Raw genomic sequence first — 26,744 nt, 5'->3', positions numbered from 1 at the left:
TACTTAACTACTCCTTGTCAATGAACTGTTTGACCAAGAAATCAAAGAGCCTATGAGAAATCCACAGTCACCGGTTCCGGTGGCATGCATTGAAACGCGTGGCCTTATCGTGGCTTTTTTTTGTTGCAGAATTACAAAAAATGAACAGACTTGTTTAGTAAAAGTCTTCACTAGTAAACACCATGTTAAGGTGTGGGACGTTCATTGTATTACAAGAAAAAAAAACTAGCAGGTCTATTTCGCTTCAGCAGTTGGCATAATCTGTCCTGTGGGAACGTGGCGGCTCTCAACACCAGACAGCAGAAAGAGCTGGCCGCTACTATCCGAGAGATTGTCTGTGAGGAGATTACCTCTGCCCTCGACTTCACTAGCCGTGCTCACTTCTAAAGTAGATATCTTTTCAACTAAAGTGGAAAGTCTGAAGAAAGCAGCCAATGCGACAGAGCTGAGGCTCCATGACCTGGAAACGCGAGCTAAGATTAGCGCGAGCTAAACTAGAATAGGCAATCAATCTCCTAAAAGAGAAAACGGGTTCACTTAAATCATTGCTGTAAATTCACTGTGCGGATCATAGGACTAGAAACGGGTGTGGAAGAGGGCAACCCAACTTCCTTCATGACAAATATTTTCTATGACCTGTTCGAGTAGGAGAAGCTGGGTCCCGTGCCGGCGATTTTTAACATTGCGCATCAAACGGGTCCTCTCGGCAACGACTCTCGCTGTATGATTGAACGAATCCTAGTCAAACGGTGGATTAATTGTTCGCCTTGCAGCGGAATTGGGGGCTCTGACCTATTAGGAGAAGAGTATTAACATCTACCCAGACCTGAGTGTCGAGCTGCTAAAACAGAGGGCAACCTACAATTAGGTGAGATCCCAGCTACACGAGCTAAATCTGAGATGCGCCTTCATGCAAAACTCATCTTGACATTCCTTGAACACAACATGCAAGGAAGCACAGGACTTATTTTAGAATCACATTAAGACCAACACACAAGGGGACGAGTCGACAGATGGAACCCCATCATGACTGGCTCAATATTCTGGTGTGCTATCCATTTATACCTTTATTTAACTAGTTAGTTAAGAACAAATTCTTATTTTCAGTGACGGCCTAGGAACAGTGGGTTTAACTGCCTTGTTCAGGGGCAGAATGACAGATTTTTAGCGTGTCAGCTCGGGGATTCGATCTTGCAACCTTTCGGTTACAAGTCCAACGCTCTCATTATTACTGTTATTGCTGATCATTGGAATTTGTTATTATTGTATTGCCTATGGTCCAGGACATTAACACAGTGACAACACCACTCCAATTAACGAACAACGGACAATATATTGAGGTGAATCCCTACATGGGCTAAATATGTGACTATAAGTTGGTAGCTATTCCCCTATCTTTTTTTCTTCCTTTTGATTGCTTTCCTCCCATTTAGGCTATTGAATTTATCTCCCAGGGAGGACATGGCCTACAGGCAGGGCTCTAAATTAACTTTTGTAATTGATAGCACTGGTGCTCCTAACTTCAAAAGATAAAGAGCACCAGAAAAAATGACTTCATTCTTAATTGTCATCAGTTGTTACCTTGATGATGTATTCAAAAGTGCAACTGCAAAGATATTTACAATAGTTATTCGTTTTGGACAAACTAATGTAATATACAGAACATTGATAGGTTTGCTGTTGTACTTTTGAATAATATCAATGTTTTGTTTTTGTATATTACATTTGTTTGTTCAAAACAAATTACCTATGTTAAATAGGTTTGCTTGTGGCACTTTTGAATACTATTTACATAGGTAATTCGTTTTGTACAAATAAATGTAACCTACAAAACGGAACATTTATTGTAATCAAAAGTGCAACAGCAAACATATTTATATAGGTGATGAAAACATAACATTTATTGCATTTAAAAGTGCAACTATAAACTTTTATCCATTACCTCATTCAGCTAACAGAAAATAATATATAATACAAAACTATGTAATAATATACATGTTGTAACATGCTAACTATGAACTGATACTTGGATAATTAAATACATGTTTAGTTTCCTCACAATAACTAATGATTTTTGTTTTATCTAGAATCAACCTGCTGTTAGGGTAGGGACGTCCCTATGAACACTGATTGCACTAACCGTCCTCCCGGATAGTGTCCGCGATAGTGCCAAATTATAATAATGTTTGTGCAGGACAACTCATTTCCATGTGTTGGGTTGATTTGTAGTCCATTATTTTTCTGGGAGAATACATGCGTCTGAATTTGGTAAAAACCATCTCTTTGGCAATGCAGTAAGTGGTGTTAAATTTCATCGACTCTAGCTCAGTTAGCTTGGCCTGTTGACCGGCTTGGGCTGCCACGTGTTGTTGCCTGTCAAATATGGCTGCATGGTAGTGGACTTAGTGATGTTGCTCCAACCCCTGTCTTAATGTACTTGATGTGCTTTTGGCTTAAGTTGTGTTTTAGCAACGACTCGTGTGTTTTTTAGGTTGCTCGACCCAGTAGCAAAATGTGTCTTCCTTGCTATTACGCCCCACTTTCGACAGTACTAACAGACCGTTGTTGCTAGTTTTGTCCCTCCTTAGCCACTTGAATTTGCGAAGCAACCCTCTCGAAACATGTAGATATTTTTCTGAAGAGGTGGATCATGTGGCAACGTCTCTGACATTGTCCTCATCTTCTGGTTGTGCTTGATCATTTCATCGTTTTTTTTTTTTTTTTGTTCAAGAAAGCTGAAAATCCACCATGTTTCATTGTTGTTCTTGCTAGCTAGCTAATGTCATATAGCTGACAGAAAGGAGCGGCACAGATCTAAGAGAAAGTTTGCAGGAAAAGGGATTGGTTGTGCCTGGTGTGTGATTGGTTTATTTAGATACATTTGTAGCAATTTAATTGGTTATGATTTGTAAACAACGTATCAGCCTTTCTTGTATGAGAAGTGTTGCGGCAAAATATTGTTATGCATTTTCTTTGTCGCACAGTGCTCCCAAAATAAAAGTACTGGTCACGCAGCAATTGTTTTTGTTGCATCTGCTACCAAATTGGTCGCACTTTAGAGCCCTGCCTACAGGTCATGAGGAATGATTGTGAAGTTCTTGATTATAGACTGCATTTCTTGCACATACCCTCTTCTTTTTTTGTACATAGTATGGAGCACTTGAATCTATAATACAAATGGAGGGCAAATGTATGTTTGAGGTCATATAAACCATATTGCTAATAATATATTATGACAATGGATTAAGCTAAAAGCTATTGTTCCTACAGCTATCCTATTTAACTGTTTAGGCTTGCATATATTTTTGTTATATATTTTTTTTAAGTTTTTCTTTTTTATTCATTTACCTACCCTAACTCCTCAAGTCTGCTAACTAAACTTTTTTTAATGTTCTGCTTCATTTAGTTTTCAATACCTTAAAGGGATGGTGCATTTTGCATCACCATGTTGATGTGGTCAGTAACAATTTTGCTTCTTGCAAGTCCAATATCTTAACTTGACTGCTGACATGCAAAACATTTTTAGGACTCTATCAACAGTGAACGAATGATTTACAGGGAGGATTTTCTGGGTGTGGAACGACCAATCGGTGGGTTTCCCTGTGGGTCCTGCTTTTTGTTACACGTCCATGGGCTTATCAAACCTAAAGATAACAATTATTTCATTTAATATAACATTCCTTTTTGAAAAACATTGGAAACACTAGCTATTCTCTCTTCGAATTTGAAAATTGTCCTATCAAACATTCCAGCTGTCTTGATATCCTATCAAGAAACCATATTGATATAGCAATGCTCCAAGAAACACACCTGCTTCCAAAAGGACGCACATACAGGTAACTGCCAAAATAAAGGAAACACTTGATTCAATGAGGGATACAAGGCAGGTGCTTCCACACAGGTGTGGTTCCTGAGTTAATTAAGCAATTAAAACATTCCATCTATAAAAATTATTTTGGCTATCATGGCTAGAAGAAATCTGTGACTTTGAAAGAGGTGTTTCAAAGGAACATTGGGTGTGTGTGTGGCAACAGATCTCAACTCAACTGAACACTTTCTGGAGCGGCGCATTTCTCGTGTAAGAATGGTGTCGCATCCCTCCAATAGAGTTTCAGACAGTATAATCTATGGCAAGGCGCATTGAAGCTGTTCTGGGGGTCTCGTGGTGGTCCAACACCCTATTAAGACACTTTATGCATTATGTTTACACCAGTCTCAACGTCAACAGTGAAGAGGCAACTCCGGGATGCTGGCCTTCTAGGCAGAGTTGCAAAGAAAAAGCCATATCTCAGACTGGACAATAAAAATAAAAGATTAAGATGGGCAAAAGAACACAGACACTGGACAGAGGAACTCTGCCTAGAAGGCCAGCATTCCAGAGTCGCCTCCTCACTCTTAAAGTTGAGACTGGTGTTTTGCGGGTACTATTTAATGAAGCTGCCAGTTGAGGACTTGTGAGGCGTCTGTTTCTCAAACTAGACACTAATGTACTTGTCCTCTTGCTCAGTTGTGCACCGGGGCCTCCCTCTCGTCTTTCTATTCTGGTTAGAGACAGTTTGCACTGTTCTGTGAAGGGAATAGCACACAGCGTTTTACGAGATCTTCAGTTTCTTGGCAATTTCTCGCATGGAATAGCCTTCATTTCTCAGAACAAGAATAGACTGACGAGTTTCAGAAGAAAGTTCTTTGTTTCTGGCCATTTTGAGCCTGTAATCGAACCCACAAATGTGGATGCTCCAGATACTCAACTAGTCTAAAGAAGGCCAATTTTATTGCTTCTTTAAATCAGAACAACAGTTTTCAGCTGTGCTAACATAATTGCAAAAGGGTTTTCTAATGATCAATTAGCTAATCCAAGTTCATAATTTTAAAAGGCTAACACAACGTGCCATTGGAAGTCAAGAGTGATGGTTGCTGATAATGGGCCTCTGTACGCCTATGTAGATAGTCCATTAAAAATCTGCCGTTTCCAGCGCCAAAGTAATTTACAACATTAATAATGTCTACACTGTATTTCTGATCAATTTGATGTTATTTTAATGGACAAGAAATGTGATTTTCTTTCAAAAACAAGGACGTTTCTAAGTGACCCCAAACTTTTGAACGGTAGTGTATGTCGATGTATGCAGTGTTTGTGGTGAAAGTAAATAGTCTTTATTGTGACCAATCTTCAAACCCATCACACTGAGTGATGGGTTTTCAAAAGCAGTATGTGGCTCCTGTCACAATATGCTACTCAAATAATAAAGTGCCAATGACGTGGAAATAATCGGCTGTTATGTGAGGGGAAAGAGAGAATTCTACATTTAGGATGAAAAGATATGCCGCAGCTGTCTCGACCACCAGAAGTACCAAAATAATGTCTGTTCAGGAAAGCACTGAGAGTCTGGCGAGACTGTGCCTATTCAAGAACCCCGCGACAGATGACCAGCTGCCAGATAGGAATTCAACCGGTTTTTGGTGCATCATCGGCTGTAAGTGACAACGAAAGTGATCACCGTATAGTTTAAAGTAAGTGCTTTAACTCCGAACAACATCACTATCTGCAGCTAACTTTTGTCAATGCAATAGGCCATGCAGCTACAAGTTAACTTTTGTTTGATTGTTTATTATCCCAGTATTAATCGTTATAATTTTCTTAGACTTTTATCATATAGGTTGAAAGCAGTGTTGCACAAGTCCTGCAGTCGCATGTGTAGGCTACATTTAATATTTTTAGTTGATCATGGTGACAGTTGTAGCCTAGGTCATTTATATATAAAAAATGTTCTTGACAACAACTGATAACCGATGTTGTGTGTCACATGCAAAGTTTATCATTGCAAATGTGTTGCATAATGCATGAGGCAATCTCAGATTATTAACCTTATTTTCCTTTTATTTAAGGTCACTTTTACAACTACTTCTGGTACAAAGTCACTTAGGGGTCCTTTGGAAAGAATTGGTATATGTCTTCAAGGTAATCGGCCCGGGGCAATACCAAAGTATTTGATGCAAGTTCCAGGTTTGTCGCAAGCTGTTATCAAGCAAGCACTGAATATTGTGACTGAGAAGTGTAGAGGATTGGCTAGTAAAAAGGTGGACTCTACTGTGACACACCAGTCCTTAAGCACTGAAATAGTTTATGGGATAAACTTTTGAATAAGTGGAAAAAGTCAGCCCCAAGATTACTGTAATTATTGCAATGTGTGAGCACTTTCTCAATGACTGTGGCTACAGGAACAAGGAAGAGGCCTTAAGACTGCATAAAGAAGTTCTCAATGGCCATGGCAGGTGCCACCCATTTAAGGGCACGTTCTAGATGTATGTGTGCACCATGTTTTGTAATGCGCTTGTCATGCTTTATGGTGGGGCCAAAAAGAGCTGCTTTGACCAACTGTCCAGGCTCGGTGTGTGTAGGAAGAGTACAATGACAAAATTGAAAAGGTTTGGCGAGTCACGGGATGAGAAATGCCTCCAGTGGAGAAGAGGTATGGAGAGTGTCCAGGTCCTGACTGCAGGGAGTGTAGCTTGTCCTGACAACACAACGATGATCAAATGGTATGTACAGTGTATTTGGAAAGTATTCAGACCCCTTGACTTTTTCCACATTTTGTTACGTTACAGCCTTATTTTGGGTGGCAGGGTAGCCTAGTGGTTAGAGCGTTGGGCTAGTAACCGAAAGGTTGCAAGTTCAAATCCCCGAGCTGATAAGGTACAAATCTGTCGTTCTGCCCCTGAGCAAGGCAGTTAACCCAAGTGTTCCTAGGTCGTCATTGAAAATAAGAATTTGTTCTTAACTGACTTGCCTAGTTAAATAAAGGTAAAATAAATATATTTTTTAAATTAATTAAATTGCCTTTTTTCCTCATCAATCTACACACAATACCCCATAATTACAAAGAAAAAAAACAGTTTTTTTTTTTAGAAATGTTTGCATATTTATTAGAAGAAAAAAACCTGATATCACATTTACATAAGTATTCAGACCCTCTTACTCAGTACTTTGTTGAATCACCTTTTGCAGCAATTACAGCCTCGAGTCTTCTTGGGTATGATGCTACAAGCTTGGCACACCTGTATTTGGGGATTTTCTCCCATTCTTCTCTGCAAATCCTCTCAAGCTCTATCAGGTTGGATGGGGAGCGTCGCTGCACAGTTATTTTCAGGTCTCTCCAGAGATGTTCGATTGAGTTCCAGTCCGAGCTCTGGCTGGGCCACTCAAGGACATTCAGAGAATTGTCCCGAAGCCACTCCCGTGTTGTCTTGGCTGTGTGCATAGGGTCGTTGTCCTGTTGGAAGGTGAATCTTCGCCCCGAGTCTGAGGTCCTGAACACTCTGGAGCAGGTTTTCATCAAGGATCTCTCTGTACTTTGCTCCGTTCATCTTTGCCTCGATCCTGACTAGTCTCCCAGTCCCTGCCACTGAAAAACATCCCCACAGCCTGATGCTGCCACCACCATGCTTCACCATAGGGATGGTGCCAGGTTTCCTCCAGACATAACGCTTGGCATTCAGGCCAATGAGTTGAATCTTGGTTTCATCAGACCAGAGAATCTTGTTTCTCATGGTCTGAGAGTCTTTAGGTGCCTTTTGGCAAACTCCAAGTGGGCTGTCATGTGCCTTTTACTGAGGAGTGGCTTCCATCAGGCCACTGTACCATAAAGGCCTGATTGGTGGAGTGGCTTTGTTTTTGCTCTGACATGCACTGTCAACTGTGGGACCTTTTATATAGACAGGTGTGTGCTTTTCCAAATCATGTCCGATCAATTGAATTTACCACAGGTGGACTCCAATCAAGTTGTAGAAACATCAAGAATGATCAATGGAAACAGGGTGCACCTGAAATCAATTTTGAGTCTCATAGCAAAGGGTCTGAATACTTTTTTTATAAATAAAAAAATAAAAACGTTTTTTTGTCATTATGGGGTATTGTGTGTAGATTGATGAGGGGGAAAAATGTATCCATTAGAATGAGGCTTTAAAGTAACAATATGGAATAAGGGAAGGGGTCTGAATACCTTCAGAATGCACTGTATAGACTGTAGCTATTGAAATGTGTTGATTGTTTATGTTAATTTTAAATACGGCTGTGTATGTTTTCTGTGCGTTTTTATTTTTTACAATTACCAAGGCAGTAGGAAACGAGTGACGGCGAGGCAGAGCGACGGGTAGCACTAATCGCATATGCCTTGATGTCTGGCGCGTTACCACTAAGCCACGACGTCAGCATTGCTGTGTTAATCTAATATAACAACCTGTTATGACCCATGTCACTATCTATAATCCAATGCCTGAGAGGGAACAGGTCCAGCTACCAGGGATTGAAGCTCTTCCTGAGAGCCCCATCCTCTGGATCTGAGGAAAGACATTCTCATCTCAGCAGTGCTGGAATAGTATGCACACAGTGTGGTGTTTTATACATGGCAACTCACAGTAGTGGCCCTTAATAGCATGCGTTGCGTGGCTACAGTATGTATGTTTGCTGCATTCATTTGATCACTGATAACTGTTTTGAACCTCGTTTGCAACTGTTTGCAATCATCAGGGCCAGCTTGACTGTGGCCAGGTTTTAATGTCAGGGATCGATGCTCTTCCTGACATCCCATCACCTGGATCCGAGGAGATACCCTCTCAACTGAACGATGATCTAATGTTTTGAATGAAATAACATGTAAAATCATGAGCTGTCTTTTTGTTTGTAATATACAGCTACATTCGGTTGATATTGAGCATTCTAGGGAATAAGCATTATTTTTATTAACTTGTTTCTGTGCTCCTTTTCTAGGCCTATGCACAGAGAAATCCATATCAACTTACAATAGACACATTTGACAGCAGCGTAACACCTTGCATCATTTGACTAGAATATTTTTTTTAAGTCTACCACTGGATCAAAATTTTCACGTCTCAGAAACGTGTTGGTGTAGATCACCTCCCACAACAGGTCTCCATATAAGTCCTTCAATTTCCTATATCCAAATTTGTTCCAAACACTGACGACAAACAATATCTCAACAACGAATTCTAAGAGCTTGTGGGACGTGTCGTTGTGAGACAGTTACCATCATTTCAGCACTACAAGTCTGTTAAATGGCACATACCTCACAATTACTCAGATGTAATGGCAAGGAAATCCGATTTAATTCCTTTAGGGCTACTGGATGAAAATGAAAGACGTTCAAAAGACATGATGAGGACGATCAATCTACTTAATGAAAATTATGTCAAATTTTTCCATAGAAGTACATGGCAAGAACACTCAAACCCCGCATGGGTAGTTGACATTAACAGGTGATCAGTTGACAAAACAAAATGCAAATGCAGCAATTGGACGTTTGAAAAATGCCCTTGAACCCATGGACAAAGTCGAAGGCTTTACTGCCTGCCTTTTACGGACATCCACTGCGCAATTAACTTTACCGACCTCTACAAGACAACATCCAGTGGAGAAATGGGACCTTTGTACCAATTAAGGAACATGGTGAACAGAAGAAATGTGACTCAAAGTGCAGTTGGAGACAATTACAGGCCATGTTTGGATTTTTTTTAAAAGATGGAACAGATGCCCCCATCACAGCTACGCTCCATTACTTTAGCATGGCTTCAGCGCAGGACACAATACACAGACATAGTCCACCCAGAAGAGTTCAAACATCTGCCACTGAAAAACAGAGGTGTTTTGATGCTCAGATGTTTACCATAGTAGACACCTATGTCACGAACGATGACATAGGTTTCCACCACCAGCTAAGTGGAGAAAAGCCAAACGCAGGACAAACAACCACAGATGCTGACCTGTCACTATCATGGCTTTAGCCATCCGGCCTTCCGAAGTCAGAAAGAACTGAGTCACCATCAGCAAAAAGAACACAAGATATCAGTTGTCTATAATCAAGCTAAAATTGAAGCCAGATCTAAAAGAAACACAGACAACACAGTTGATGCACTTTTCAGTTATCACAGTGGCCTGTGTGTATACATTCTATACTTGAGGGTGATGTGCAGGCTGTGGAAATTCAAAAAGCTGCATTTTAGGCAAGCCGAGAGAAGAAAACACAGCCTGGAGGGTCTGAAACGGCAGTTTGATCTAGCCTCATAAAGCCCCAGTGTGTCTCAAAGACTCCGGTGGAACCACACAGTGAATACAGGTGGTGGATCAGAAAACAACATAGCTTTAGACTTGAACTGCGAACACCATTTGTGCCACACAAAAGACCTCATGCTACATCAAAGGGCCGTGTCAAGTTTGACATTGCACAGAAAGTCAGCAGGACCATTGGAGAGCAGACAGACCTCATGCATCGATTTGATAAAGAGCGTGAGCTGAAGCCAGACTGTGGAAAGCACTCAATCTCAAGTAGATCGGAGGACATCGACCATATAGTAAGTGTGCTTCTTTATCATCAGAAGTTGTTTGCTTTGACACCTGGCAGGTTTTATTTACCCAAGCTTCCGGGAACTTCCAAATAAAGCTGTTGCACAAATTGGACTATGAGGAACTATAGTTGTGGATCATCAACCACAAACTGAGCTTACACTGTGAGAAGAACCAACTGTCTGCTCATTTGGCACGCAGGCAGAGGCACAAACATTGACAGTTAATTTCAGCTGCAGTGTTGAGACCCTAGAATGGAAATAATCTTAAACGCCACAATTAGAGAAGTAATGTAGGAAAGAGGAAAGAAGATGTAGTACTGAAACCAATGACAATGTAGACTCAACCTGTGTTTTACTTTTCTACCGTTACATTCTTCGGTGCATTTATTTGTGTAATTATTTCAACAGAAAATATTATACAGAGCCTTCAGAAAGTATTCATACTCCTTGACTTATTCTGCATTTTGTTGTTACAGCCTGAATTCAAAATGGATTGAAAATGGATAATTTTTTTTTTTTTTCACCCATCTACACACAATACCCCATTATGGCAAAGTGAAACCATGTGTTTATAAACGTTTGCTAATTAATTTGATTTGAAAATGAAATACAGAAATATCTAATTTACATAAGCGTTCAGTCAATACTTTGTACAAGCACCTTTTGGCAGCGATTACAGCTGTGAGTCTTTCTGGGTAAGTCTCTAAGAGCTTTGCATACCGGGATTGTACAATATTTTCCCATTACTTAAAAAAAATCTTCAAGCTCTGCCAAGTTGTTTGTTGTTCATTGCTCGACTGCCATGTTCAAGTCTTGCCATAGATTTTCAAGCAGATTTAAGTCAAAACTGTAACTAGGCTACTCAGGAACATTCAATGTTATCTTCAACTCCAGTGTATGTTTGGCCATGTGTGTTAGGTGATTGTCCTGCTGAAAGGTGAATTTGTCTCCCAGTGTCTGTTGGAAAGCAGACTGGAACAGGTTTTCCTCTAGGATTTTGCCTGTGCTTATAGCTGTATTCTGTATTCTGTTTATTTTTATCCTAAAAAAAACTCCCTAGTCCTTGTCAATGACAAGCATACCCGTAACATGATACAGCCACCACCATGCTTGAAAATATGGAGAGGGGTATTTTTTATAACATTTTTGTAATTTAACCTTTATTTAACTGGTACTCAGTGATGGATTGTGTTGGATTTGCCCCAAACATAACTCTTTGTATTCAAGACAACAACAAAAAAATATATATATATTTTTAAATGTTACTGATGTGCCTTGTTACAAACAGGATGGATGTTTGGAATATTTTTCTTCTGTACAGGTTTCCTTCTTTTCATTCTGTCATTTAGGTTAGTATTGTTGAGTAACAACATTGTTGATCCTTCCTCAGTTCTCATATCACAACCATTAAACTCTGTTTTAAAATCACCATTGGCCTCATAGTGAAATCATTGAGCAGGTTCCTTCCTCTCAGGCAAGTGAGTTAGGAAGGACACCTGTATCTTTGTAGTGACTGGGTGTATTGATACGACATCCAAAGTGTAATTAACTTCTTCATGCTCAGGGATATTCGGCATCTGCTTTTTTTTTTTTTTTTACACATCTACCAATCGGTGCACTTTGCAAGGTATTGAAAAACCTCCCTCGTCTTTGTGGTTGAATCTGTGCTTGAAATTCACTACTCGATTGACGAACCTTACAATTTGCTGTATGTGTAGGGTACAGAGATGGTGTAGTCATTCAAAAATCATGTTAACCACCATTATTGAACACGGACTGAGTCCATGCAACTTATTATGCAATTTAAGCACATTTTTACTCCTGAACTTATTTAGGCTTGCCATAACAAAGGGGTCGAATACCTATTGATTCAAGACTTTCAGCTTTTCATTTTTAATACATTTCTAAAATGTTCTACAAACAAAATTCCACTTTGATATTATGGGGTATTGCTCCAATATAACTTTTTGGGCGACCTGACCAAATTCACATAGAAATGTGAGTTATAAATGTATCATTCTCATTGATAACAAGTCGAAGAAGCGGTAGATCTGTTCTATGTGCACTATTTCTATGCTTCCTGTTCTTAAGTTTAGTTTTTTTAGTCTTTTACTTCGGTTTTGTACACCAGCTTCAAAGATATTTCACAGCGGTTTAGATGGTACAATGATTCAATGACTGCTGGTTTTGTCACATATACTGAAATTAGGCGAACGATTTAGAAGTTTTGAAACCAGGAAATGAAGAGCGATTTCTGCATAATGCGCCTTTAATCAATTTTAAAATCAGTCTAACACAACAAAATGTGAAAAAAGTAAAAGGGTGTGAATACTTTCAGAAGGTGCTGTATGTACATTTTCTTTACCATTTATATACCATTTTATTTGTATAATGACTTTTACTTACAATATTATGTACTGTTAACATTCTTCCTGTTGTTGCTGTCTTAAACTTTAAATAGGAGGAAGTTTTATGGGCTGTGATGTGTACACTAATGCAAGAGCAGTATCAATTCTCTATGCCATTTCTGGGGGGGAAAGTTGTGTAAAGTTTATAGTAGTACACTTTACTTATTTCATCAAATAAAGGCAACTAAAAGTTCATTTACAATAAAGTCATACAATCCACTGAGCATTAATGTTTTCAAATATGGATGATGTATTGAAGTCAAGTGAAGGAGAAAAGGGAGATTCAAAAATGCACTTTATGAACAAGTAACTATGGGTGACGGGCCACATCTTTGCCCACTATATACTTTAGATAACTCAAAATGGATATTAGAACAAATATTTAAGCAAAAGTATTTATTTGTCTGTATGACATACGTTCTACTGTTCCACACAGCTCAATGGTTTCCACAACAGTAATATCCTAGACTACGTACCCTAAGTCTTTCGAAGTGTTAAGTATATATGAGAATGCCTACAATATTAATCAACACAGCATGAAAAAAAATCCCCATGTATACAGTCATGTTTACAATAGACTTAAGTTGTCCCAACACTGAATCATAATCATCATCACTTAAGTGTTCATCTCCAAAAACCTCTGATGATAAACACTAGGGCTACAGCATGTCTTATGTCAGTAATGGTCAGAGCAGAAACATTTCCTCAACTGAGAAACATAAGGCAATTGTGCTCCGAATGTGGTCGATGATTTTGTCAGGGTTACCCTCATTGGCTGATGTGCAATAAACTGAGACTCCCATGAACACCTCTGTGTGCCATCTCAAGTGCAAGGTCATGTAATTTCTCTCTCGGGTATTACCTATGCTCTTCAATCACCAGCCTATGTCTTGGTCGTAATTGTTGTCCAGCATGCCTCTCCAAAGGACTTGAATTGCCCTCACATTCATCATTGCAGTTGCATGAGGTAGCACAATTGTTACAGCGGTCATGTTTGGGTGATACTGGTTGCGTGACAACATAAAAGAGCTGTAACAGTTTCACCCGCCTGCAGCTGGTACTATTTGAAACTCCAACAAGCTGTCTTCCATGTTACAGGGTACAGTGCCTTCGGAAAGTATTCAGACCCCTTGACTTTTTCCACATTTTGTTACGTTACTGCCTTATTGTAAAATGTATTAATTTGTTTTTTTTCCTTCCCTCATCAATCTACAAAATATTTTTTTATTTTTTTATTTTCACAAACTGAAATAACACATTTACATAAGTATTCAGGCCCTTTACGCATTAATTTTGTTGAAGCACCTTTAGCAGCGATTACAGCCTTGAGTCTTCTTGGGTATAACACTACAAGCCACAATCACAACCGGCCGTGATTGGGAGTCCCATAGGGCGGTGCACAATTGGCCCAGCGTCGTCCGGGTTTGGCCGGTGTAGGCCATCATCGTAAATAAGAATTGGTTCTTAACTGACTTGAATATAAATAAAAAGCTTGGCACACCTGTATTTGGGGAGTTTCTCCCATTCTTCTCTAGAGATCCTCTCAAGCTCTGTCAGGTTGGTTGGGGAGCGTTGCTGCAAAGCTATTCAATGGTCTCTCCAGAGATGTTCGATCAGGTTCAAGTCCGGGCTCTGGCTGGACCACTCAAGGACATTGAGACTTGTCCAGAAGCCACTCCTGCATTGTCTTGGCTATGTGCTTAGGGTTGTTGTCCTGTTGGAAGGTGAACGATCACCCCAGTCTGAGGTCCTGAGCGCTCTGCAGCAGGTTTTCATCAAGGATCTCTGTACTTTGCTACGTTCATCTTTGCCTCGATCTTGACTAGTCTCCCAGTCCCTGGCGCTGAAAAACATCACCACAAAATGTTGTCAACACCATGCTTCACCGTAGGGATGGTGCCAGGTTTCCTCCAGACATGACGCGTTGCATTCAGGCCAAAGAGTTCAATTTTGGTTTCATCAGACCAGAGATTTTTGTTTCTCATGGTCTGAGAGTCCTTTAGGTGCCTTTTGGCAAACTCCAAGCAGGCTGTCATGTGCCTTTTACTGAGGAGTGGCTTCCGTCTGGCCACTTTACCATAAAGGCCTGATTTGGTGGAGTGGTGCAGAGATGGTTGTCCTTCTGGAAGGTTCTCCCATTTCCACAGAGGAACTCTAGAGCTCTGTCAGAGTGACCATCGGGTTCTTGGTCACCTCCCTGTCCAAGGCCCTTCTCCCCCGATTGCTCAGTTTGGCCGGGTGGCCAGCTCAAGGAAGAGTCTTGGCGGTTCCAAACTTCTTCCATTTAAGAATGATGGAGGCCACTGTGTTCTTGGGGACCGTCAATGCTGCAGACATTTTTTGGTAGCTTCCCCAGATCTGTGCCTCGACACAATCCTGTCTGAATACTTGTAAAGAAGGTTTGTTTTTTAGGTTTTTCGATTTTTTTAAATTATAAAAAAAAAAAAAAAATGCTTTGTCATTATGGTTATTGTGTGTAGATTAGAGGAATTATTTTTTTTATCAATTTTAGAATTAAAAAAATGTGGAAAAAGCAAAGGGTTCTGAATAGTTTGAAGGCACTCCCCGCTCTTCCATATGCCTGCAATTAAGACTGGACGTCTTGAGGTGGTCCATATTTGACTACATGTTGGAGACCCTTATATTCTACCACCATGCCCAGTGCTGAAGTAGCCTAGTCATCACAACTCTGAGATTAGATTAGTCTTCTTTCAAGGCTGCAATGATGTGCAGTTTTATGTGCTTGGATGTCTGAGTGGTACATGTCCAAAATCTGTTTTCCATTGTGTCCTCTGCTCTTGCTGGATGTACAGATTTCTCCCTGGGGAAATTCTGAAAAATCTTGTTGTACAGAAAATAACAGTCTTCAATTCTCTTACACTATAGGACAGTCCTTGGGATCTCAGGTCCCTTTGACTATAACTATGTGAGCAACCATGAAAATGTCTCTACAGGGTCAGAGGGCTCCTTCTTCACGGCCAGTCTGATGAAGTTCCTGTCAGGACTTTTCACAACCTCAACACATTGCTGCATGCACAGGTGCTTTATTGTGCTCTTCCTTGTAGCATTGGAAGCTGTAGCTCTGATGGCCAATACAGGAACTGGTAGGGTGTCCGCAGCTCGCCAACCGTTCCACACCACTTCCAAAAAGCAGCCTCCTTCCCCTGCGCCTTACCCCTTTTATAGGAAATGGGATAAAAATAAGAAAATATGCAATAGTTGTAATAAAGGACTAAATGTGACTCGTTTCAGGAAGCTAGTTTATGTCTCGGGTCACTACTTCATCGGAGAGCCATTTGAACGTCTACTTTTTATTTTCTATTAAAATGCGTTTTTTGGGGGCAGAAAACCATTCTGGAACATGTGCACTTTAATGTGCCTTAAGAACAGACTTGTATGCTATCGGTAAATACAATTGTTCAATTACGGGCCTAGTTGGTTTAGCCGCAGAAAAAGACAGCAACCTTCCCGCTAGCCATGATTGGCTGAGTTAATGGGTGGGCTGGACGTGCCGAGAGATGAGTCGGATTGGTCTGCCATATCGCACGCTTCTGTCTATTTGAGCTGGTCAGTATGTGTAGGTAATCCTGTTTAACGCGTCTTGTTGGAATCAGTGGAATTAGAGTATGATAGCTTAGGAGATCGAGAAAACACCCGTCTCTGGATTAACTCTTCAAACTAAGGGCAGCCATAGCATCTGTGACAGGGAGAAGTGTCCATTCATGATGTATACAGGTAAGATAGTCTAACTAGCTACATTTTCAGACATTACACGTTTCTAATTTTAACAGTCGTTTTCATTTCAAGTTAGTGTACTGCTAGCTAGCTTGCTAATATATAATGTAATGTTTGTTATGTGTATAATTTTATGACATTTACATTTACATTTTAGTCATTTAGCAGACGCTCTTATCCAGAGCGACTTACAGTAGTGAATGCATACATTTCATACATTCCCCCCCCCCCGTACTGGTCCCCCGTGGGAATCGAACCCACAACCCTGGCGTTGCAAACACCATGCTCTACCAACTGAGCCACACGGGACCACAGAGCCATTTGCTTTGCTAGTTATAGCCAACAGTTGTTAATTCACTGGGGAATTTCTGCTTGCTTTCCTGCTTGCTTTTGCAATGGAATAAATGGAGTTCTGAGATTACTTTAAAGCTACGGCGTCAATTTCAGATTAACCGGTTTTTACTGCAATTTCAGGTAAAAACGAAATATAACATGTCTCTAATAATAAGGAACATGATTATAAATTTCAGCTGTTTCAAAAACATTTCTCTGCTATTATGATTTTTACTGTAGGCAATCTCTCGTAGTGAGAAGAGGCCCTTAGTCAAGCATTATAATACTGTGCGTGTCTGCTATTGCTGTCTGTGTGTACTTGTGTGTGACTTGGCACTGTCCAGGTTATTTGGATATGGATATAACCACACTCTTAAGTAAAACAATATTGTGCCTCTAAGTGTAATCCAGTCTCTCTGGTATTTTCACTTTCATTCTTCCTGTTTTAGACCAGACGTTAATCTCCAACACAACAAAAAGTGGGGAATCCCATATCCCCCTCTCTTGCTTTTTCATCCCCTCTCTCTCTCTCGCTCTTTCCTCCTCCCTCTCTCTTTCTCCTGGCACCACCAATGTTTGGCACAGTTTCGTGGGCACTTGCAGTATTGTTTTCAGTTTCTGTTAGTTGTAATGTTGCCGGGGCCAGTTGCCAGGGTCCATAGAGAGGTATGGGGGCATTGTTGACGGAGGAATGGAGGGAGGAGAACAAGAGAGAAGAGGGATGGTTAGAGAATGATAGATGGAGCAGACGTGGAGGTCCCAAGGTTGGCTCTATCGGAGATCGTCAGTCAGGGAGAGTGGTGTGTGTGTGCTCGTGCATCCGTGTGTGTGTGTGTGTGTGAGTCTGTGTGCATGTGCGTGTGTGTAATTGAGTGTGTGTCAGTGATGGAGTAGGTTATTACAGTCTACAGGGACACTACTGTAGCAGTAATGCTCTTTACTCCAGTCTACGTCCTAAATGGGACCCTATTCCCTATGTAGTGCACTACAATCTTTAACCCATAGGTCCCATATGGCTCTGGTCAAAGTAGTGCACTAGATATGGAGTAGGGAGCCATTAGGAACGCATACTCCGCTGTCTGTAATACAACATCTGACAACACTTTAACAATATGCTGACTTCATAGTACTTCTACACACACGCACATACTCTGGTGACTATGAACTGATGCACGTGATTAGAATAAGTGCCTGCTACATGGGCCTATGCTTTACTAAGGGTTTACTTAATAAGTCTGCCCTGTCTTGCATGTTAAATAATGGCTACAAAAAGCATATTCAAGAGTTTAGTGCATTACACAATTATATGGTTTGTGCCCTCTCAATACCAATATCAAGTATGATTTCAGTTCAACCACTGCAGCAACAATCAGCAATTTATGGCGTGTTCTGTTGTGATACAACTGGAATCCCAGCAGGACCAATCGCGTGTTTTTATTTCTTGTGACATCACAGGACCCGTCGGTGACCCTGAACGTTCCGCTGGGTGCCATTGGCCGGGTGGAGAAGATGGGCGGAGCCTCCAGTCGGGGGGAGAACTCATACGGGCTGGACATCACCTGCAAGGTAAGATACTTCATCATGGCCCTGACACCCCTATTTTATACACAATGGTTCAGTCCTAGTCAGTCAGATATAATCGGAATGAAACACAATTTTATTTATTTTTTACATTGTGCTCAGAGACGTTAATTCCAGTGTTGGATCAGGAAGTGACAACATCAAAGACTACAACTATTTATTTTGTAATGACAGCATTTTGTGTGTTGTGTGTGTCTCCCAACAGGACATGAGGAACCTGAGGTTTGCGCTGAAGCAAGAGGGCCACAGCAGAAGAGACATCTTCGATATACTCTTTAGATACGCCTTTCCACTATCCCATGGCCTGGTACGTACACACCTTTTTTCCTTCTACCTTACCACTTTTAATAACTGTTTAACAACTATAATTGTACAAGACAAGTGCTTTATTAGACTTCGTCCGTTTGAGGTGGCCTGTTATTTCTCTTTGCACATCATTAGAGTCAGACAATCACTCACAAAGAGTAGTTTACTTAGCGAAACGCTCCCATGTTATTTGCATGACAAATAAAACCTCAGTAATGACATGTCAATCACATTCTCTCTCTCTCTCCCTCAGCTTCTGTTTGCGTACCTGAGTCAGGAGAAATATGAAGAGAATGGCTGGAGTGTCTACAAACCCATGGAAGAGTTCAGGCGGCAGGTAAGCCTTATCATTGTCTTATTAAATGTGTCATTACATTGCTATGATAAGTCTTATAGGTTTTATGTGTCTATTGGGCCAGATCCAATGTCACAGCTTTTGACTCAGTCACTTACATGTAACTGACAAAATAATGGAAACACTTGAGTAAATGAGGGATATGAAGTATATTGAAAGCATGTGCTTCCACACAAGTGTAGGTCCTGACTTAATATAGCAATTAACATCACATCATGCTTAGGATCATGTAAAAAAAAATGGTCTACCAAGGCTATGCCCTCATTGGATAACAATGAGGGCACAAGTGGTCATTTAAATGGTTTGATGAGCATGAAAACGATGTAAACCATATGCCATGGCCCTCTCAGTCACCAGATCTCAACCCAATTGAACACTTATGGGAGATTCTGGAGCGGCGCCTGAGAGAGCATTTTCCACCACCGTCAACAAAATACCAAATTATGGAATTTCTTGTGGAAGAAGGGTATTGCATCCCTCCAAGAGTTCCAGACGTTTGTAGAATCCTATGCCAAGGTGTATTGAAGCTGTTCTGGCTTGTGGTGGCGGTATCCAGATTTCTATACCTTCATACCATGTGCCATCCCGGGATATATGGTAAACGTAAAAATAAAAAATGCTAACAAGTACTAAGGAATTCTCATAGCAGATTCTAGGTAAATGCTAACGAGTGTATGCAAACATTTACTACTAGGACAGAAAACCCAGCTCATAAAGTTATGCAAGTATCTCAAAAATGCAGTTTTCAGCACGCACAAAACAAATATTAGGCAGCAGGGATCTCAATCCAGGAGGGGATCCTCTCTGTTGCTGTTACCAAGAAGCTTGATTTTGCAAGCTAACGTTAGTCACTTAGCTAACAAGCTAGAAAAACCCAGCTGGTGAGAATTTATTTGGGAAATCTTAGATGGTTAACTTAATAGTTATAAAATATATAGCTGGCAAACATTAGTAGTGAATTTCATACAAGTGTAACTTAATCACCTCACTTAAGTTGTGCAGCAGGAGTGACTCGCCTCACGAAGCTCCCATTTTGCTCATTGTTCTTTGTAAACAAACATACACGACTGTCTCAAACCTCTGTTTTCGGAAACTAGTAACAGTAAGCTTCATAATGAAAAATGATCTAACAACGAAATGATAAACGCAATCTGCTTTATCTATTATCTAGTGCACAAATTGACTGCAGGTATTTATTTAAAAAGTACTAATATTCAAAGCCCAAAAAACGTCACTTACCAGAATGCTAACAAGTACTAAGGAATTCTCATAGAGAATGCTAACGGAAATTTTGTACAGTTTTTTTAACTAAACTATACAAGTATACAAGTAACTCAAAAATGCTACTCACAGTTTGCTGAGCCCCCAAACTAATATTAGCCAGCAAGGCTCTTGATCCAGGAGGGGATTATCTGCAGTTACCAAGCAAATGCATGATTGTTTTTGGAAGAAGCTAACCACTTAGCTGGATAGCTAACTAGCTACCAAATTAACAAACCAAATGCACAACTGCATAGCATTTAGCACATTTTAGACAGTTAACTTAATAGTTATAAGATATCTAGCTGGCAAACATTTAGTTGTGAATTCCATACTGTAATTAGATCACCTGGCGCATGCTACACAGTGAGTGACTCTGGTCTCTTGTCATTGTGTGCTTATAAACAAACACCACATGACTTGGAACTACCGTAAGCTACATAATAATGTGACAGGTGAAATGAAGAACGCAATGTTCTTTATCTCCTAACTTATTCCACAAGTTGACTGCAGGTATTTACTTAAAAAGTACCTACAAATATTCAAATGTATAAAAAAATGTCTAAATATTTTGAACTGTATTGACGGTATTGAAAAATCATCCCGTGGCTTTTTCCAAATACCCCTGTATACGGTATATACGGTACACTGCCCAAGCCTAGTAGTTGGCCAACATCCTATTAAGACACTTTGTGTCGGTGTTTTTTATTTTGGCAGTTACCTGCACTTAGTCTGCTTTTAAATACTGTCCTTATCCTGTCATCAGTGATGTAGTACTGTACTTCACCAATAATGGCTCCGAGTCACAACTTGCAATCTCTTCTCTGATTGGCTGTTTGTCTACCCCGGTCCCCAGGGCTTACCCACTGACAAGTGGCGTATCACGTTCATCAATGACAGCTATGAGCTGTGTGACACCTATCCCACTATACTGGTGGTTCCCTTCAAAGCTACAGAGGAAGACCTGAGGAAAGTGTCTACCTTCAGGTCGAGAGGACGCATACCGGTAACTCCCCGTTTCCTCATCCTATCCTCACACTCTTCCTGCCCTCTCTAATCACCTTATCCCACTTTCCTTCTTCCTTCTCCTATCTTCTTTATTTTCCTCCGTCTCTTTATCCCTCTATCATATCCCTGTGTTCTATCTCTCTTCCTTCCTTCCACCCAACCCCGCTCCCGCTCCCGCTCCCTTTCCCAAACCCCTCCACCTCCCACCTCCCACCTCCCCACTTACCTAACCCTCTCTCTCGCTTGCTCTAACACTGCGTCTTTCTTTCTCTCCTCTCTCTCTCTAGGTCCTATCCTGGATCCACCGTGAGAACCAGGCCGTTATCTGCCGCTGCTCCCAGCCCCTGGTGGGGATGTCTGGGAAGAGGAACAAGGACGACGAGCGCTACCTGGACGTGATCCGGGAGGCCAACGGCACTGCCAAGCTCACCATCTATGACGCGCGGCCCAGCGTCAACGCCGTTGCCAACAAGGTCAGGGGACAAAGGTCACTGAAAGGTCACAATGGGGTCAATGGAGCAAATAGGGACACTTCCACCCTTTTTATTTACATGTACAGGCAAGCTAGCGAGGAATCTTTGCTATGGAGTTTTTTTATGTGAGCTCCTATGTCACAGCAAAGCTTTGCTACATAGAGACAGAGTGATACGGTGCAATGTTTTGGAAGGAGGTGTGTTGGTTATGGTGTCTAATAGACATCCACATAGAATGGACTGTTATGTTCTCTTGTTGTCTACTGTAGGGCCTTGCTAGTAGTCTCCTTCATTGTTTATTGGTGTCAGAAACGAGGAGGTAGAGTTTAGAAGCTAAGAGGACGCAACAACTACACTGTGTGTGAGTGTGTTTGGACTTTACTGATATGGAATCTATGTGGATAATCCCAAAATGTCTGACACCCAACTGAGAGGCTTTTAACAGCTAGCTGCCCTCTGCACATTGTGCCCGCAGTGTGTGTCATGGACTGATCAAAAGCCCAAAGCTTTTACTAATGACCCTGTTTGAATAGCCTCAAGTGAGGAATGGGTAACGCTTTATAATAACACCTTGGAATAATAGGCATTTATAATGGATTAGTAAATATTTTATTCATCATTTAATAATCCTTACTCCCACATTTGTAAATGTTAGTAAACAATGTATTCACATTTATAAACAACTTTTAAAGTATGTTATGATTCCTAAGATCATTTCTAAGATGTTGAATATACAGCTCTGGAAAAAATTGAGACCACTGCAGAATGATCAGTTTCTCTGGTTTTACAGTTGCGTGTTTGGGTAAAATAAAATGTTTTGTTTTATTATATAAACTGCCAACATTTCTCCCAAATTCCAAATAAAAATATTATCATTTAGAGCATGTATTTACAGAACTGGTCAAAATAATAAAAAAGATGCACTGTTGTCAGACCTCGAATAATGCAAAGAAAATAAGTTCATATTTTTAAACAACACAATACTAATGTTTTAAGTTCAGAAATCAATATTTGGTGGAATAACCCTGATTTTCAATCACAGCTTTCATGCGTCTTGGCATGCTCTCCACCAGTCTTTCACATTGATGTTGGGTGACTTTATACCACTCCTGGCGCAAGAATTCAAGCAGCTCGGCTTTGTTTGATGGCTTGTGACCATCCATCTTCCTGTTGATCACATTTGATCACAATGGGGATCACAATGGGGTTCAGGTCTGGAGATTGGGCTGGCCATGACAGGGTCTTGATCTGGTGGTCCTCTATCTACACCTTGATTGACCTGGCTGTGTGGCATGGAGCATTGTCCTGCTGGAAAAACCAAAACCAACATTGTCAGAGCAGAAGGAAGCAATTTTTCTTCCAGGACAACCTTGTACCTGGCTTGATTCATGCGTCCTTCACAAAGACAAATATGCCCGATTCCAGCCTTGCTGAACCACCCCCAGATCATCACCGATCCTCCACCAAATTCCACAGTGGGTGTGAGACCTGGAGACGCCTACAAGCCACAGTGCCTCGCACCCACTGTGAAATATTTTCTTTGCATTATTCGAGGTCTGACAACACTGCATTTTTTTTGTTCTTTTGACCAGTTGTCATTTTCTGCAAATAAATGCTCTGAATAACAATATTTTTTATTGGAATTTGGGAGAAATGTTGTCAGTAGTTTATGGAATAAAACAAAAATGTAAATTTTACCCAAACACATACCTATAAATAGTAAAACCACAGAAACTGTAGGTCCTTATAAGCCATTTACTGATCATTAGTGAAATCTTTTTGCAAGCCCTCGATTTACACGAGGCCTATTTATACTTTATAAATGTTTAGAGTGACCAGTGTAATTTCTAACAAAAAGATGGACATGCCATTGGTAGACATTCCAGCAGTGCCTGATGTTCCTTAAATTCTCAAAATGGCCCTTATACATTTTTTTTCAGTATTCGAACAGGGCCAGTGATTTTTTTTTCTTTCCATGAATGATGACATCACTCTCTAACCTTAACCTCTGACATCTATTCCATCCCTATAGGCCACGGGTGGGGGTTACGAAGGAGACGACACTTATCAGAACGCTGAGCTGGTGTTTCTGGACATACACAACATCCACGTCATGAGAGAGTCACTGAAGAAGCTAAAGGACATCGTCTATCCCAACGTAGAGGAGTCACACTGGCTGTCTAGTCTGGAGTCTACACACTGGCTAGAACACATCAAGGTAGGGACGTGCACGCACCAGGATTGGGCTCAATTCGAATTGAAGTCAGTCAATTCAGGAAGTGATTTGAATAAAAAAAATGAATGACTTCTCCCTTTCAGTATATCGAGAAGTCTTTTGTCAATCACTGAATTGGAATTTCAGTTTGCTTCCTGAATTGACTGACTTCAATTAGAATTGAGCCCAACCCTGGCACACACACACCTAAACACCCCTCTCCTCTTCTCTAGCTGGTGTAATTGGGAGCCATCCAGGTAGCAGATAAGATCAGTGGGGGTAACAGTGTGGTGGTCCACTGTAGTGACTTTAACTCTCTTGTTCTTTCTCGCTCTCTCTTACTTTCTTACTCTCCTCCTCTCTCCAGCTCGTCCTCTCCGGAGCCATCCAGGTAGCAGATAAGATATCGGGGGGTAACTCTGTGGTGGTCCACTGTAGTGATGGGTGGGACCGGACAGCCCAGCTCACCTCTCTGGCCATGCTGATGCTGGACAGCCACTACCGCACCCTCAGGGGCTTCCAGGTGAGTAAGAAGGATGGGAGAGAAGGGGAAAGGGGAGAGGGAGGGTGGGAGCAAGAGAGAGGGTAAGTGATGAAGAGGGGACAGCCACTACAGTACCCTCGGGCTTTCAGGTGAGTAGGAGGGATGGAGGGTGGAAGGGAAGGGAGGGAAGGGGTAAGGGAAGAACAGGGGACAGCCACTATCGCGCACACAATGGATTCCAGGTATGTATGAATTGTTGTACTCAAATTGATGAGGCAACTAGATGTATAAATATACATTTATTAATTCATTCAGGTGCTGCTGGAGAAGGAGTGGATCAGCTTCGGACACAAGTTTGCCTCTGTAAGTCAGACAAAGGCTTTTTGTTCTCTTCGTAGACATTTAATCACATTTATGATCAGGAAAACCTGGCTCTGTGTTGTCCATGTTCAGAGTTTTATTTATTTCTATATAACTCATTGTTTCTAGAAACGTATGTGTGCCCTCACTCTTGCATGATACAGTCCCAGGGCTGAAATTGTCACTCCATGTGATGTACCAGCTGTTATACAGCTACGGCACCTATGTCTGCAATGTTATGACTGTGTGATTGCATAGATATCACCTCTGTCTTACAGTATGTAAATGTCCAAAAAGTACAAACTACAGTGACCAAAAAGTACAAACTACAGTGACAGGAAGCTGATAACACGCCATATTGTTTCTCTGTCTGTATATGTGTGTATGTGTAGAGGATAGGACACGGGGATAAGAACCATGCAGACCAGGATAGGTCTCCTATCTTTGTACAGTTCATAGACTGTGTCTGGCAGATGACCAAACAGGTAGGTACACACACACACACTCACCTGTGTATGGCTACAGCTCTATCTCAATTTGTCTTTCTCTACCTTCTCAACCGTATTGGAGAGAAGGCCTAAGGTCCCTCCTCTCGAACCTTCTTCTCCAATGGGTTTTGAGAAGGAAGTAAGGCGAGAGGATGCAAGGAATCAAGGAAATATAAACTGAGACAGAGCCTACAAGTTGTTTTCGAACCAGTCAAGCAATCAAATGTATTTATAAAGCCCTTTTTACATCAGCCGATGTCACAAAGTGCTATACAGAAACCCAGCCTAAAACCCCAAACAGCAAGCAATGCAAATATAGAAGCACGGTGGCTAGGAAAAACTCCCTAGAAAGGCCGGAACCTAGAGGAACCAGGCTCTGAGGGGTAGCCAGTCCTCCACCCGGCACAGCCGGGTGGAGATTATAACAGAACATGGCCAAGATGTTCAAACGTTCATAGATGACCAGCACGGTCAAATAATAATAATCACAGTGGTTGTAGAGGGTGCAACAGGTCAACACCTCAGGAGTAAATGTCAGTTGACTTTTCATAGCCGATCATTCAGAGTTAGACAGCAGGTGCGGTAGAGAGAGAGTCGAAAACAGCAGGTCTGGGACAAGGTAGCACGTCCGGTGAACAGGTCAGAGTTCCATAGCTGCAGGCAGAACCGTTAAAACTGGAGCAGCAGCACGACCAGGTGGACTGGGGACAGCAAGGAGTCATCAGGCCAGGTAGTCCTGAGGCATGGTCCTAGGGCTCAGGTCCTCCGAGAGAAGAGAGAGAGAGAATTAGAGGGAGCATACTTAAATTCACACAGGACACCGGATAAGACAGAAGAAATACTCCAGATATAACAGACTGACTCTAGCCCCCCGACACAAACTATTGCAGCATAATTACTGGAGGCTGAGACAGGAGGGGTCGGGGGACACTGTGGCCCCGTCCGACTATACCCCCAGACAGGGCCAAACAGGCAGGATATAACCCCACCCACTTTGCCAAAGCACAGCCCCCACCCCACTAGAGGGATATCTTCAACCACCAACTTACTACCCTGAGACAAGGCAGAGTATAGCCCACAAAGATCTCCCCCACGGCACAAACCCGAAGGGGGCGCCAAGCCGGACAGGAAGATCATGTCAGAGACTCAACCCACTCAAGTGACGCACCCCTCCTAGGGATGGCATGGAAGAGCACCAGTAAGCTAGTGACTCAGCCCCCGTAATAAGGTTAGAGGCAGAGAATCCCAGTGGAGAGAGGGGAACCAGCAAGGTAGAGACAGCAAGGGTGGTTCGTCGCTCCAGTGCCTTTCCGTTCACCTTTCCCCCCCTGGGCCAGACTACACTCAATCATAGGACCTACTGAAGAGATGAGTCTTCA

General features: G+C 41.4%; 1 protein-coding gene across 4 annotated transcripts in view; it reads left to right on the top strand.

Annotated features, from left to right (window-relative positions):
* mtm1 (myotubularin 1) overlaps positions 1 to 26,744 on the top strand; it is a 71,729-nt gene that overhangs the window by 27,182 nt on the left and 17,803 nt on the right. For all 4 annotated transcript variants that reach the window (XM_014207110.3, XM_014207111.3, NM_001173773.1 and 1 more), the window contains 9 exon segments: positions 18,291 to 18,401; positions 18,622 to 18,723; positions 18,976 to 19,059; positions 21,194 to 21,343; positions 21,633 to 21,818; positions 23,851 to 24,036; positions 24,401 to 24,556; positions 24,833 to 24,880; positions 25,270 to 25,362. In XM_014207110.3, the coding sequence (XP_014062585.1) occupies positions 18,291 to 18,401; positions 18,622 to 18,723; positions 18,976 to 19,059; positions 21,194 to 21,343; positions 21,633 to 21,818; positions 23,851 to 24,036; positions 24,401 to 24,556; positions 24,833 to 24,880; positions 25,270 to 25,362 (1,116 nt within the window).

The sequence above is a fragment of the Salmo salar genome, chromosome 07 (assembly GCF_965601325.2).
Source record: "Salmo salar chromosome 07, fSalSal1, whole genome shotgun sequence".
Classification (NCBI taxonomy): Eukaryota; Metazoa; Chordata; class Actinopteri; order Salmoniformes; family Salmonidae; genus Salmo; species Salmo salar.
Note: the sequence above shows the minus strand (reverse complement) of the source record. Positions and strands in the feature narration are given on the sequence as shown.